Genomic DNA, 16,890 nt, shown 5'->3' with positions numbered 1-16,890 from the left:
AATGGACTTAAGTTCTTATCTTACAAGTCTTTTACTTGTTTGGTTAGAGTTACCCCAAGGTATTTTATATTATTTTTGGCTATTGGAAAGGGTGATGGTTCTCTGATTTCTTTTTCAGGATAATCAGATTATAACCCACAGTTCCAGAGAAGCTAGGAAACAAGGAGGACCCTAAGAGGGATGAATGGATCACCTTGGGAAGGGGAAATAGAGGAGTTCCCAATGAGTAAACTGGGCATGAGGGGGAGCAATAGAGGGTAGGGGATGTGGGATAAGAACATGAGTGAACAGGATAGTTGAGTTGGGGGAGGGATGGAGTGGGAGAGCAATGAAAGAGATATCTTTTTTTTCAGTTCTGCCCCCCAATTCACCCCCCATTCCCACCTCCTCCAAGGCAAGGTCTCCCCTGGGGAGTCAGCCCAGCTTGGTAGACTCAGCCAAGGCAGGTCTAGTCGCCTCCTCCCTAAACCAAGGCTGAGCAAAGTGTCCCAGCATAGGCCCTAGGTTCCAAAAAGCCAACTCATGCACCAAGGACAGGTCTGGGCTCCACTGCCTGGGAGCCTCCCAAACAGTTCAAGCTAATCAACTGTCTCACTTATCCAGAGGGCCTGATCCTGTTGGGGGCTCCTCAGCTACTGATTCACAGTTTATGCGTTTCCACTAATTTGGCTATTTGTCCCTGTGCTTTTTCCAATCATGGTCTCAACAATTCTCCCTCATACAATCCCTCCTCTCTCTTGCTGATTGGACTCCCAGAGATCCACCTGGGGCTCAGCTGTGGATCTCTGCATCTGCTTCCATCAGACACTGGATGAGAGTTCTGATGTTCAGCCACCTGATCACCAGAGCAGGTCAGCTCAGGCACACTCTCGACCATTGCCAGTAGTCTACAGTGGAGGTATCTTTGTGGATTTCTGGGGACCTCCCTAGCACTCTGCTTCTTCCTATTCCCCTGGGGTCTTCATTCATCATGGTATCTCCCTCTCCGTTCTCCCACTCTGCTCCTGATTCAGCTGGGATCTCCCGCTCCCCTAAGCTCTCTTTCCCCTGACCCTTGCCCTCCATTACCCCCACCCCCAGTTTGCTCATGTAGATCTCATCCATTTCTCTGTTGTTTGGAGATCCCTGTGTCTTTCTTAGGGTCCTCTTGAAAGAGATATCTTGATAGAGGGAGACATTATGGGGCAAGGGAGAAACCTGGTGCTAGAGAAATTCCCAGGAATCCACAGGGATCACCCCAGATTAGACTACTAATAATAGTGGTGAGGATTCCTGAACTGGCCTACCCTGGTAATCAGATTGGTGAATACACTAATAGTCATCTTAGAGCCTTCATCCAGTAACTGATGGAAGAAGATGCAGAGATCCACAACCAAGCACCAGGCCAAGCTCCAGGAATCAAGTCGAAAAGAGGGAAGAGGGATTATATGAGCAAGGGGAGGGAGTCAAGATCATGATGGGGAGATCTACAGAGACAACTGAACCAAGTCAAAGGAACTCATGAACTTTAGGCCGACAGCTGTGGAACCTGCATGGGACCAGACTAGACTCTCTGTATATGGGAGATAGTTGTGCAGCTGGGTCTGTTGATGGGCCCCGGGTAGTATGATCAGGATCTATCCCTGGTGCATGCGCTGGCTTTCTGGATCCCATTCCATATGGCCTGACTCCTTGCTCACCCCTGATAAAGGAGAGAGGGTCTCGGTCCTGCCTCAGCTGTACCAGGCTTTGCTGTCTGGAGGAGGAATGGGGGGGGGGGATCTGTGATTGTTATGCAAAGTGAATTAAAATAAAAGACAGTGCAACTTCTGTGTAAACCATGACAAACCAACCTGCAGGGGAGCTCCTGACCAGCAGGGGGCACAATGGAACCAAGAATCCTCAGTAGAGAGACGAGGTTGGTGTGGCAGGGACTCCCAGATCTTTCCTATGTCCTCTCCTGCACTGTTCTCACCACTAAAGATAGTATAACAATTTTTAAAACTATAATATGGATGGAGAGAAACTCCTAGGATCCACACCAAGCTGGATCTATTGGTGTTTATAATGGATAAGGAAAATATAATAAATTTTCTTTGGAAGATTACTGGAGGTTTCCTATGTACTAGTGAATGACCCCACCTATGTGTATATAGATAGCACTAATTAGACCCATTGTGTTATTAGTTAATGAAAGAAAAGAGGTCAGGAATTTGAGAGAGAGATTTATTGGAAGGTCCCAAGAGGAACATGTGGGGCATAGTGGGTGTAAATATGATCATACTATATTTTATACATGGGCTAAAATTTCAGAGCATACAAATTATTAAATGTAAAAATAACAAATTTCCATATGCTTAAAATTTTCATGCACATGTATTTTGTACACTGCGTATATTTCCCCCATAATCTCTACCCTTCATTTTCCTTCCCCTCCTACTTTATCTTTATTCTACATGACAATTTCACTTATACATCATCATACATTTGTATTCATAGTTGTGTGTAAGTATGAAATATCTAAGAACTACTAATGAGAGTCTCATTTATTGCCTGTGTTTCTGAGATCATCTTAATTAATACGTTTATCTCTAGTTGCATCCATTTTCCTTAACTGATGTAGTTTCCATATTCCTTGCAGATGAAAAACTTCTGTTGTGTTGTTTATATAAACATGTATTCTTGATATAATCCTCTGTAGACAGATACATAGTTTATGTCTATAGTTTAGCTATTGTGATGTTGCTACAATAATCATTGTGCAAATATATCTCAAGTATATTTACTTTTGGACACTTGGATAAGTTTCTTACTATATAATCTGTTGGAAAGGCAAATATAAGCTGCATATATCTGAAAGGCAGTTGTAAATTTCAAACTTAGCAGGTTTTAAACTTCCCATCACTATCATCATCATCACAACCACCATCAATCAATCTGATAACCTGATCACAAAGTAGACCAACTGCCTCAGGCCTGCAGTCTATTGAGAGCTCAGGTCCTGATGTTACTTCCTCAGCATCTGCACAGGCTTCAGGGAAGGATTATGGTATACATTTCCTCAGAGAGAATTAGGACATCCTGCTGTTGACCCAGGTATGCTCTGCCTCTTTCTTCTCCAGCAAAACTAGGTACTTATCTAAGAAGTTCTCTGCTCATGAATATGCAAATTACTTGAATCTATGGTGGTAAATACAGGGATGTCCACAACCCAGATCAACATACAATCAGTGTCTTCTCCACAGTCACTGAGAACACAGGTCCTCACCATGGGATGGAGCTGGATCATCCTCTTCCTCCTGTCAGTAACTACAGGTAAAGGGCTTTCCAGTTCCAAACCTGAAGAAGGAACAGGGACTGAGGTGACAATGAAATCCACTCTGCCTTTCTCTCCACAGGTGTCCACTCCCAGGTCCAGCTGCAGCAGTCTGGGGCTGAGCTGGTGAAACCTGGGGCCTCAGTGAAGTTGTCCTGCAAGGCTTCTGGCTACACTTTCACTAGCTATACTATGCACTGGGTGAAGCAGAGTCCTGGACAGGGCCTGGAGTGGATTGGATATTTTTATCCTGGAAATGGTAATATTGGCTACAATCAGAAGTTCCAGGGCAAGGCCAAACTGACTGCAGATAAATCCTCCAGCACAGCCTACATGGAGCTCAGCAGCCTGACATCTGAGGACTCTGCGGTCTATTACTGTGCACGAGACACAGTGTTGCAACCACATCCTGAGTGTGTCAGAAACCCTGGAGAAGCAGGAAGCTGCCCTGGGACTGAGATGACAGAGAAGATTAGCCTGGAGACTTGCTCAAAAATAATCACTTTGACTGTCCAAAATTTTGTCTGTCATTTCACAGTCTTATAGGATCTTTGTCAACTTTTTAAAAAGGACTGCTGGGAATAAAGTGGTCCTGATTCAGGATGCCCTTAGAATACACCATACCTTGACCAGCTGTTTACCAGTGACCACCTCCACTGACTTTCTTTTTTTTTTTTTGGTTTTTCGAGACAGGGTTTCTCTGTGTAGCTTTGCACCTTTCCTGGAACTCACTTGGTAGCCCAGGCTGGTCTCAAACTCACAGAGATCTGCCTGGCTCTGCCTCCCGAGTGCTGGGATTAAAGGAGTGCGCCACCACTGCCTGGCCGACTGGAGAGATGGCTCAGCTGTTAAAGGATAGGCTCACAACTAAAAATATAAGACATGATTATTTTTTAAGAAACTAAAATAAAACAAACTGTAGCAACTCATCATGATATATATATATGTATATATATATATTTTATGGGACTGGAACTGTTGATGGAGTAGCTGGCAATAAGCTATAATATGAGTCAGGCCAGTAAAAGACAAATCAACAGCATGTGCACAAACAAAGCCCCTATCATAGTCCAATTTGGTTTCCCTAAAACAAGCACAGGCAGTTTGTTGGAAGGGGTCCCCATAGTTTTGGGGTAGTTGCTTTAACGTTTTCTATTAAATCTAATTTAAAGCCTTTAGTTATTGATACATCTGATCATGAATTGCATTTGGCAGTAATAATCAAATCTCTTATTGTTTTAGGTTCAGGGTTGGAGCTGAGTGTTATGTTGTGGAGTCCCCAGGGTGTGGAGTCTGCTACTTTGGCAACAAGCTGGGCTCCTGCACAGATAGCTCTGGGGAAAGAGCAATGGATTACAAGCTGGAAATGTAGAGACCTGATCCTGTCATCAGCAGCCCTGGGTGCTCATTTTCCTCTTTCCTGAAATTGGATTCTCTTTGTCACCCCTATCCACACAGACTGGACCAGTGAAAATGCATCTTACAATGTGCCGGTGTTATAGATGGAGGTTTACTATATTAATGATAATTAGCAAGTTTTAGTTTGTATTATTTTTGTAAAAACGACCTTTTCCTTCCCCATTTGAAACATATAGGAGGCGACATGGACACAGTCAGAATCTGAGTTCTTCTGTGCAGTCATTTTGGCATGTTTTTATTAAATCAGCAATAGTATGAAAGGTATTAGCAACTATAGAATGAAGATTTTTACAGTTAAAATTTGCATTTAATAAGCAGACTGAAGAGATAAGGTAGAAGCAGCTTTTTTACTATCTGCCTGCTGCTCTGTAGCTTGTTGCAGATGAGGGACAAAGTCATAAATGGCTCTGTATATTTCTGTGTATCGTGGGAAATATGCCTGTGGGAGTACTGATGCCAAGAGCTTTATTCCAAGCCGTTATAGCAGTGTGGCTGCTTTGGCTTTTAGCAGCTTGAGGACTTGCAAACACTTGGGCCACTTTTTGGAAGTTTCCTTTTCTGATAATTTGATGATAAGTCATGTTTATAGTGGTCCCTGCCTTTGGTTATGAGCAGCAGTGGACAGGCATTCGTCCCTCCATTACTGAAGACACAAGCTAAACTGAGGGGTGGTGAGAATTTTTTCACAAGAGTTTGTCAGGCTAAGGGAATTATTTCATAAATATTTGTGAAAACATCTATTATTCCTGTAGGAAAATGACTCTCAACCCCATTTTCTGTAACATTATTTTTGAAATCTTTCTATATGGAGAGTGGAGGATTGGTTCATGGGCAGGATATCTCATGCTTTTCTAATGGCTGGAAACACAGTCAGTAATTGTCCTGCTTGGTACATTTTAAGGCCTTTCGTGGGTAAGGATCAATTAATATATTGACATCCTGAAGGGACATATGAAGAGAAGATGCAAGATGTTTAGTAGGAAAATATTATTTTCTGAGACTTCCTTTTCCTTTGGTGAGACTAACCAGTTATCCTAAGCTGGTTCCACAACTTATCACCATTTTTTCCTCAAGATTCTGAAGGAGTCTCACGGTTGTGACCTCATGGATGTTTCTTAGTATCAGTCAATAGTTGATGAATTTATCTTGATTTTGCTTTGGTTCCAATTCATTAATGTAAGTTTTGTAGTTGGTTTGAACAGTTTGATAATAAACTCAGATCCATCAATCGTGTTTCTACATCACATTAATGAAATAAATCAAACATTTCCCTTGAAGTCATTTAACCAAGAGCAAGCCCAGATTTGATTCCCTACTCTACATTGCCTGTGTTGTCTTCTGATGTCTCTGTTGTAGGAGGAGTCTGAATCTCTCTATCTCTTGTTCTGCATCTCTCTCTGTGTTTCCCTATGACTCCATCTCTCTCTGTATTTCTGTTTCTCTCTGTGTGTGTGTTTCTGTCTGTTGGTCTGTCTCTCCTTCTCCCTCTCTATTCTTAACAAAGACTTTTGCTATATATTTTTTAACAGCACAGAATGTATCACATGGGAAAAGAATAAGGGATATTTGACAGAAATCTTTAACAGAGTTTTAGCAGGGATAAGTAACTTTTCTAGCTGACTCAAATAATAAACACTTCTACAATCATCTTTTCAAAAATCAAACAATATCTGTATATTGTTTTCAGCAATTCTGGACACTCATTTTATAAAATTTATCGAAACCTATATTATGTGTTTTTAGCAAATGGTTATTATAACATACATGCAAACACACATGCATTAGTCTTCAATCAGGAACATGGAAGAACACACAAAATAAGGTTAGAGCTACGCATTATCTTATTGTGCAAAATCTGATTATATGGGAAATCCTAGGCAAGTAAAGTTGGGTGTTACAATATTCTCTTAAAGGCAGGTTAAACAGACTGAGTGCACAGTAGGATCACAGTCTGAAAAAATTCAAAGTATATTGTTCACTCTGACTCTGTAGTCCAGCAAAAGTTTCAGTCTCCTAGAGTGTAATGGGTATTTTTATTATAATGCATTACCACAAATTATACTTTCTAAAAGCTGGTTAAAAGTACTATTAAAACATTTTTCACATAACTCATTGATTGACACAATGTATGTACATGTTAATTGTCAATAGTTCTGAAATTATACATTATGCAGTATTCTCTAGTCTCATATTTACTGCCTTCCCAGTCTCAGTACTCTGACCTACAATGTAAAGTCTTTACAGAATATGTACCAACACTCATAGAGCATCTTCTTGCACAGTCCATTGGGTAGCTGGAGGTCATACTTCTATAGAGCATGGGGTTTTGAACACAGTATGAATAACATCCAGCATGGAGACATGTGGTACCTGATAATCTCAAGGATTGATTCAATATAAAGACTCTTCAGCTCAGAACAATAACATTTCATGCTCCTCTAGTACATTCTGCCCGTGACAAATATCAATGTCACGTGCTTAATTGTGTATGCAGCCATATGGGGAATACATTGTGGGAGGCATGAATCCCCTAGGCTAATTCTATGTTAAAGATTATGCAAACCTATATTGAGTTTAAAATATTGTTTGAAATACCAGTGATTTTATAATATATCCTCCTATCTTCCTCCAACTGGAAAGCAGGGGTTGACCAGGGTAATCTTCCATTTCAGGGCTCTGTATTGAATGGGACTCTATAATGTACTGGGAAGGCATCTGTGATGTGGGTATAAGAAACTGATCTGATCCAAGGGCTTTTCTAACACTGGTTGGACAAGTCATTTTAAAATACACAGTAAATTCATACCATATGTGGGAGAGCTCTCTGGAGAGGGTCCTGAATGTCTAAAAGATCAAAAAGTGAATCCTTAAGACTGAGATATCCTGTGGAAAATTTATTATACATTTCCTTCTGCCCAGAAGAATCAAATGATTCATTTCAATTTTATACCAAACCTATGAGAGCTAATTTTGCATAGTTACCACCCATAGGAACTATGTAAATTGCAGTATTCCCTAAAAATATATTTGAAGTACTTTGTATTGGGGATTCAAGGAAGAAACGTAAATTTCATTTTCTTGTTTGCTTTTAAGCAATAACATAAACTTATTGTGTGCTATAAAAGTATCTCCTTTTCAATCTTTCATTTAGTTATCTAGTTATCAGTAGCATTATCTGGGATAATTTTATGTACCATAGGGCAAATGATATCCTATCACAGACTTATACTCTATGTGAGTTTAAGAAGAAATTTTTAGCAGACCTCATGGAAGACCCAGGAGAACCTGAGCTCTGGCATCTTTACTTGTCAATATTGAAGTCTCAAAACTCAAATATACTTCTAATCTCCAGAGGAAAAATTGCATCCTCAGTGGAGGGGAGTGCACAAGTCTCTGCTCACACAGGGCCGAGGTACCTAGAGAAGGGAAGATTTGGTCTAGAGGATAATAGTGGTGGTTTGAAAGAAAATGGTCCCCAAAGGAAGTGGCTCTATTAGGAGGTGTGGCCATGTTGTAGTTTGTGTGGCATTCATTGAGGAAGTGTGTCACTGTGGTCATTGACATTGAGAACTCCTATACTCAAGATATGCCCAGTGTCATAGTTCACTTCATTGCCTGCTGATCAAGATATAGAACTCTCAGCCCCTTCCCTAGTAACATTTCTATCTGAAGATGATAATAGTCGAAACCTCAGAAACTATAAGTTATCTGCAATTAAACCTTTTTGTTTAGTAGAGTTTCTGTGGTCATCTTGTATCTTCAAGCAATAGAAACCATAACTAATGCTATAATACTATTGGTTGTAGTGGGAAGTTTTCCTGTGTCCTGGCCTGCAGGAGGTCGGGACAAATGTCTCCCACTCACGTCCCCCAAGTAAACACACAGAGGCTTATATTATTTTCAAACTACGGCCATGGCAAGCTTCTTGCTAGCTAGCACTTATATCTTAAATTAACCCATTTCTCTAAATCCATACCTTGCCACATAGCTTGTGGCTTACTGGTACTATATTGCTTCTCCTGGTGGCAGCTAGCAGCATCTTCTGACTCTATCCTTCGTCTTCCCAGAATTCCCCTTGTCTACTTGCCCACCTATACTTCCTGCCTGACTACTGCACAATCAGCATTGTATTTATCAACCAATCAGAGCAACACATGTTTTATTGATTTGACTTGTCCAAATTCAATGTAATGGTTTTTTTAAAATATTTTTAAATTTTTAAAATATGTTTTGTTCTAATATTATCTCTTAGAACTCTGTTCTTTTCTAGGAAGACACAAAGAGAGTGGATTCATACAGGTGTGTTTGGGTAGAACTGGGAGTAGTAGAGGAAGGGAAAAATTTAAACAGGATATATTGTATGAGAAAAAAAATCTGTTTTCAATACAAAGGATAAATGGATGGAATTACAAAACTATCAAAGGGAAGTAACCCAAACCTAAAAGAAAAATATGTATGTATTTATAAAACTGCCCCCCAATTTTTTTTTGGGTGTGTGTGTGTGTGTGTGTGTGTGTGTGTGTGAGAGAGAGAGAGAGAGAGAGAGAGAGAGAGAGAGAGAGAGAGAGAGAGAGAGAGAAGTTAGAGAGAAAGAGATCAATCCACGTTTCTTTCATTTTTTCTTTTGTGTTCTGTAAAGACTGAGAGAAAGGCCATGGATTGGGTTGCAAGGGAAGTGAGGAGGATCTGTGAGGATGTGGAAAAGAGGAGAAGTTGGATCAGAGTGTATTGCTTATGAACATTTTTTTCTAGATGTGGGAAAAAGCACACTAGTTCTTCTCATCCTACACACGTAAAATTGTATGTTCATTGATATTCAGTAACTGAGGACAGTGTGGATAGAAAAAACATGTTTCTTTGTAGCTAAAGTTTTCCTGCCTGGCCCACAGTCAGGATAAATCTCTCTCACCCACCAGTCCCACAGCCGCTCAGACCCGACAAAGTAAACACAGAGACTTATATTGGTTACAAACTGTATGGCCATGGCAGGCTTCTTGTTAACTGTTCTTACAGCTTAAATTAATCCATTTTCATAAATCTATACCTTGCCACATGGCTCGTGGCTTACCGGGATCTTCACATGCGGCTTGTCATGGTGGCGGCTGGCAGTGTCTCTCTGACTCAGCCTTCCACTTCCAGCTTTATTCTCCTCCTTGTCCCGCCTATACTTCTTGCCTGGCCACTGGCCAATCTGTGATTTATTTATTGACCAATCAGCAACACACTTGACATACAGACCATCCCACAGCATTTCTTTATAGTTCTGACATGTACATGCACAACCTTGTTGCAGAATTCCCAATAATTTCTGGTCAATTGCCTACTGCACTATTGATATCATCCCTTATCATTTGTGTCTTCCTGCATTGACAATAATCAGGTAGTAATCTCTCAAGCATTCTGAAAGTCATTGCTTAGATATTTTCTCAAAATATGTGCAGAGTCATCTTAGAAAAGTGCTCCCTTCCAGACATACTTAAGCATAGACACACTTAGACAAATCTTTGTTACTAACAGCTAAGATGATAATTCAGTTTCCATTCACTTATTTCTCTTTGTTCTATATGATATCAACAAGACAGGATTCATGACCATATCTCTGCATAATTCTGCTGTCATTTCCAGGTCATATCTCTAAGATTCAGACTCTTTTTACAGTTTAACCATTTTCATTTCCTCTAAGGAGTGCTGTCACTCATTATTCATTCTTGGAAATACAGGCCTGTTTTAGCACTAAGTTTAGAGTTGTTTCAGCTTTTAAGAGTCATCCAGGTCCTGAACTCCTTCAATATTCAATCATTTACACCAACAATCTCATTCGTCTGTGCAATTACTGTCCAGATCCTTCTACTGCATTTATAAAACAATGCAGAGTGGGTGATTTACATGAGCAGAGGGGAATTGACTTTTCAGGTTCAGATGAGAATGTCCAAGTTGTCACTATTTGACAGGAACAAAGGCTTTCTCTTGCCATCTTTATATGACAGACATTCATAATGACAATAGTGGGAGAAGGGGTTGGAAACTCCTGTCCTTGGTGACCTTGATCTTAGAGGTGACATTAGAGCTACCACGATCACAGACACTTCCTAAAGGTCCCACCTTCCACCACTGTGCAAATGTTAGTCAAATGGCTCATAGGTGTGTGTGTATGTGTGTGTGTGTGTGTGTGTGTGTGTGTGAGAGAGAGAGAGAGAGAGAGAGAGAGAGAGAGAGAGAGAGAGAGAGAGAGAGAGAGATTAATCCCATAGCTAATGCGGATTTTGTAATATTTAAGATAACCCACTGATCCAGGCAACAGAAACTTGCTCTTTTGGGTCTCTTTGTGTAAACACCATACCTAAATTACAGTAAGGATTTCAACCAACATATCTTTTCTATTCACAGCAACCTGATGCTACAGCAAAAACTACATGGATTTTATTAAAGGTAGATTTACCATATCCAGAAACAATTCTAAGAACAAGCTGGATATTCAAATGAGCAGTTTGTGCTGAGTAAATTGCCATTTACTTCTGTGTGAGAAACACCATGAGTAGTCACCTTAGGGATTCTGAAAATATACCTCTCTTTGTGGGGTGATGAATACCAGCAAGGGGTGTTCAGCATCCATAAGCTCATAGTTAGCCTAGGAGCAGGTGAGACATAGTAACTGTCTCCATGTGTGTTTGCAATCGCCTTTCTATCTAACAATTATTTTACAGAATGATACTCTAAATTTATGGTGTGTATGATTCTGTTATGTCTATTAATATAAAATTATTTTTTAATTTTGCTAAAATACAAAAAATGTGGAATATCAAATCCTTAGGAAGTTCAGAAAAGCATAGAACTTTCTGTTGATGCCAGGTAGAACTTCAGTGGGATTTCCTGGCTAAGATAGTTTTTGAGATTTAGGAGAAACCAAGAGAAAGGCAGGACCAAGCTTTTGGACTCAAGAGTCCTTACAAATCTAAAATCTCCCTTTCTCTTCATGAGGACCCTTCCAGGCTCAGATAAGACCAATTTGACTTTTAGCAGGAGCACTTCCTCACTCTTGGACCAGTCTCACACTATCCACTTCACTTTGTTCAAGTAAAAACAATTTTGCAACTTCGTGTTCTATTTTTATATAGATTGTCAAATATATTGGACCTAGAATTACCTTGGAAATGAGTCTTGGACATGCCTTTGATGGAGTCTTTAGATTCGATTTGGCTCTGGACATTCCTGTGAGAGAAGTTCTAGATTGTATAAATTGAGTTAGGAAGACCCACCCTAAGTCTTGGCAACACTATTGCTGTGGACTGGGGTCCTGGCATGAACATAAATTAGATAGCAAAGTAAGTATAAACATTTATCTCTTTCTGCTTCTACATGTGGATGCTGTGTGACTTGCTACATCAAGCTCTGAGTCCATGACTTTTCTGTCACAATGGACTGTACTTTAAACTGTGAACATATGTCTGCCTTCCTTGAGTTGCTATTGTCATATAATTTGTCCCTGAAATGCAGGTAGTGACTAACACAGAAAATCAGTGCTAAGAAGTAGGGCGATTGCTGTGAAAAACCTGAATGCAGTCTTAGTGTTCTATTGCTGTGAAAATGCCCCATGACCCAGGCCACTTTTATAAGATAAAACACGTCACTGGGGACTTGTTTGCATTTTTAGATGGTAGTCCTCGTCCTCATAGTGGGTAACATGGTGGCTACTGAAGCTTGTGCAGGAGCTGAGAGTTTCATCCTGATTCGCAGGCAGAGGGAGACACTGAGCCTGGCACAGGTCTTGAAACCTCAAAGCCATTCCCGGTGTCTTCTTTTATCCAACAAGTCCACACCTCCTAATTCTTCTAATCCTTTGAAATGTTTTCACCTCCTGGTTATTAATAAAAATATACATCTCTGGGGGGCATTCTTATTTAAACCACTACGTTTACCAAAGGTATTTCCTGCTTCTCAAAGGACATTTACACTATAGCTTAACAGGACCATTTTCCCTGGTCTTGAGAACTGAGGGTACAGCACCAAATAGGAGTTTCAATGACAATGGGTCCTTTGTGTAATTAGAATAGCAAAACTCTATTGGAAAAAGGTCATTATCCTGTAATAATTCCAGATTTAATGATACAGTGTTAATGTTGTACAAATGTTAGTGTTAGGCTTGTCTTGTAGAGTTATATGATAAACTGCTTTTGTGAGTAATACTGAACTATTATAAAAAATCTTATACCTTATGAGATATGTATGCAAGGCCTTTATCAGTTTTAATTTTCTTAAGATTGTCCATAGAAACAAAGCAAGCCTGCAAGAGTGTATGACATGAATGGCACACTCTTCAGGTTGGGATGTTGCCCGTGTCATATTTGAGAAGGTAGCTACAGAGACATGTTCATATTTTTTGCTTGACAAATTTTGCTTGACTATGGTAATATCCATTTGTTGAAGGCAATTTGTTCTTCCTTCAGGAATTAATCCTTGGAAATGATAGTCATTTATTCTACTACACAATTATCATTCAGTAATCTTATAGCAAATACATCCAAGGCTTTGAAAACCTTTAGAAGCCATGACCTGCATCTGAGTAAAAGGAGGGTGAGCCAGAAAGAGAAGAGAACTGCCTGAGGACACAGACTGCATCTTCCATTCAGAAAAGTTTCTGGCAAAGGGACCACTCCAACCTTTTTAAGTCTTTACATGCAAACATACAGCTTTGATGATAGAAATAATAAATTAGAAAAGCATTTGAATCACAGTGGAAATTTTCTTAAATTCTGGTTCCTTCTCAAATGTGAAAATATTTTCTAGAGGTGTAAACTGATCTGTACATATCAGACTATGATTCCTCCTTTTCCTGGTGTTATAAGTGTTGTGTCCCCAATTCAGTTCCAGGTCCAGTATTGGCCTGGTACAGCAGTTGTAAACACTGTCCATCAATTGTGATGTTAATTAACTTCATCATCAGGGATTACTGATGGTATAGCTAGACCCAACAACACCTAAGGAAAAGACTGGGGTTTATGGAGACCCAGAAAACAATTTAGGTACAGCTCACCATCTGTCCTTGAAATATCTAGTCAACACTTCCTAGTAGACAATGAAGAAGAGAAGCCATTATGAGAGAACTGTCTTTGAGACCACAGACAAATTTACACAAACAAGCAGGGGGCACTGTAGATCCAACAATTCCTTAGAAGTAAAGGGCAGCAGAAGTAGAACAGGAAGTTGTGCATTGAGACTTCAACAGCCTCTGTGAATTTCATTGTCAACATCATTATATTCAGAAACCACGGTGTAGTTGACATGTGAGATCTTGATGCTACAACACTGGAGATATTCTTTGTTAAGTAGAACTAATATGTGAACCCATCAAATGCCACATTGGATTACTACCGATTGCCATTGTATAAGTATGAACCACTTAAGGATATTTGGGCCTCAGGACCTTGCAAAACATTTTGGAAAAAAATGTTCTAAGGCTTCATAGCTGATATCAGAGGTGTCCATAATCTTGATCAATAGAGTGACATGGACATCAGTCTCCAATGTTCTGTTCTAGTGTCTTATTGGGCCAGGATATTCTCAATGGACTTCTCAGCTTTAAGTATATGGTTGACCCTAAGGAGGTTCAGGCATCTCTTGAACTATTAAAGGGTGGTTCACATTAATGAACCTGTAGGTGGTAACTTTATTCTCAGTGGGATGGAAGAATTCTATGTGCACAAGTGACAGGATCAAGCAAGAAACACATTTCCTCAGATAGATTTAAGGCTCAGACGTCACTATCTTGCTGCCTAACACAGAAATCCTCTTCCTGTTTTGTCCCAAAGAGAATTAGGTCTTGATCTAATAAAAGCCCTCCCTCATGAATATGTAAATTGCAGAGTTTGTGGTTGTAAATACAGGGATGTCCACTCACCCAACAGCAGCACGTTATTACCCTCTTGTCCCTAGTACCTGAGCTCACAGGTTCTCAGGATGGCTTGGAGCTGGATCATGCTCTACTTTGTGGCAGCAGGAATAGGTAGGTGGATCTTTAGTTTTAGGCATGAGGTTGGGAGAGAGTGTGAAGTGACAGTGGCATCCACTCTGTTTCCCCTCTACAGGTGTCCACTCTCAGGCTCAGCTGCAGCAGTCTGGATCTGAACTGAGGCTTCCTGGAGCTTCAGTAAAGGTGACCTGCAAGGATTTTGACTCAGATAGCTTCCCCATTTCCTATATGAATTGGGTGAGGCAGAAGCCTGGACATGGGCTTGAATGGATTGGAAACATACTCCCAAGCATTGGTAGAACAAACTATGAACAGAAGTTTGAGGACAGAGCCACACTGGATGCAGACACAATATCCAACACAGCCTACATGGAGCTCAGAAGCCTGACATCTGAGGACTCTGCCGTCTATTACTGTGCAAGAGACACAGTGTCACAGCCCACATCTGGAGTGTGTCAAAAAAGCCTAAGAAAGAGGAACTGCCTTGGGGCTAAGACTACACACAAGAGTAACCTGAAGACTTACTCAAATTGTGGTTAAGTGTTGAGGAAAGGAAAAACAGGACTAAGAATGAATTCTCTTTGCATAAGAAATTTCCTAATCACCATCCATGTAAGAATCAGAGAGAAGGAATTTTTAAATCCCCATGCTGATGTCAATGTGAGCACATGTTTCTACTATAATTGGGTCAATATCTTGGAGCAGAAGTGTATGATCACCTATTAAATCAATGTCTAGTTCTCAGGATATGACCATAATTCATGTAGAATTACTAATAAGAAAATAAATTTATCAGCCAAGTTGTAATTCATGAGATATGAGGGGTAGTTTCAGAGATTAACCATTGATCACTGATTCCACACTCAGTCTTCTGCTATCCAAACATCCTGTGCTATAATCACAGCCTGTTGCAGAACCCTGACCCACAGTGACATAAGACCATCTCCTACAGTGTTTGAAATACATGGTTGCCACAGGTATCAATGCTTTTATTGAAGGCTCTTCAATTTGAATAAATAAGCAATGAGGAACACGGAGACGTGTGGCACCGGTGATCTCTGGGGTTTGTCATTGAGAAGTGTAGCTGAGACCAGTGACTTGTTCTGCATGTTCCTCCAGCACAGAGTTCCTCTCCATGAGAAATCTGAATGCTATGAATTGATGGATAGTATCATCTGAGCAACACCTTTTTGTAACTGTGAATCCTCGTCTCCAATTCTAATTAGATCCTATGCAACTGTATGATGAACTAAAAGTGGTGCATGAAATAAGTGAGTTTACTAAGCACACTCCTATCTTCCTTCAACTACAAAGTGAGGATTGATCAACATGTTGAAGAATTTTGAAGTTCCTCACTGAGAACCGAATAGATTCTGTGAATACAGTGATGGAGCAGTTACAAGACTTTAACTGAAGGACTATTCAGATAGCTGTTGGAGAGTTGGACTGAAAGAGCCCCATCATCTTATACTGCATGCAAGGGACCTCAGGCTTCCAAGCTAGTGATGATTATGGGTGCATATGAAGACATTTTTGAGTAAGGCTTGGTGAGACATGTCATTACCAATGGGGAATTCTCATGGCACCAGAGTTCATATATACCTTATTATTGTCTTCCTTCTGTGATGACACTGGTCTTTCCAAGAACATGAAGTGTTTGAGATTTCTGAACAGAGCTCACTTTCAGTGAAGAAATGTCTGGTTACTTCTTTACATGCTGAAGCTTAGAATTTGATCAAATACTTTTTTCAATTCATATGCCTCCCATAAGCAAAACATATGACTTCTTGTTTGAGTTAAAACTCTTGGCAGTAGACAGGCAATATCCACAACCTATACTTGATTCTGTTTTTCTGGAACCACAAAGGTTCATAAGCAATTAATTTAATTTTTGTAGATGTCCATCAGTGTGGCAACACTTTCTCATCAGTATTCTCATATGATTCCATATTGTTGGTATGGGATTTTTAAAAATCCTATTCAGTGATCGAATTTTGTTACCAGATCATCCATAATAACTGAAGGATTGGGTTCAAGTCCAATAAACCTTCTCAGATATTCTCCTTGATTTGAACTGTCTAGGCGATTCATCAAAAGTATTTCCAAATACTGATTCATGAGGAATGAACTGCAGAAGTTATCTGTAACCTCCTCCACACATAACTTGCAGAGTAGACACTCCAGTCATCTCCAGAAACACATCTAAACT

At 40.1% G+C, this 16,890-nt stretch overlaps 2 gene segments (V, D, J or C); both read left to right on the top strand.

Moving 5' to 3' along the window:
* The first annotated feature begins 3,213 nt into the window (after positions 1-3,213).
* Positions 3,214-4,667, top strand: LOC131923979 (Ig heavy chain V region 108A-like). The segment is given in 3 exon segments: positions 3,214-3,294; positions 3,378-3,708; positions 4,538-4,667. Coding segments are annotated over 3 exon segments (507 nt in total).
* A 10,001-nt stretch (positions 4,668-14,668) lies between these two features.
* On the top strand, positions 14,669-15,221 carry LOC131923978 (Ig heavy chain V region 3-like). The segment is given in 2 exon segments: positions 14,669-14,714; positions 14,797-15,221. Coding segments are annotated over 2 exon segments (471 nt in total).
* Positions 15,222-16,890: the final 1,669 nt, after the last annotated feature.

The sequence above is a fragment of the Peromyscus eremicus genome, chromosome 14 (assembly GCF_949786415.1).
Source record: "Peromyscus eremicus chromosome 14, PerEre_H2_v1, whole genome shotgun sequence".
Lineage (NCBI taxonomy): Eukaryota > Metazoa > Chordata > Mammalia > Rodentia > Cricetidae > Peromyscus > Peromyscus eremicus.
The sequence above is the reverse complement of the archived record's forward strand: the minus strand, read 5'-3'. Positions and strand labels throughout refer to the sequence as shown.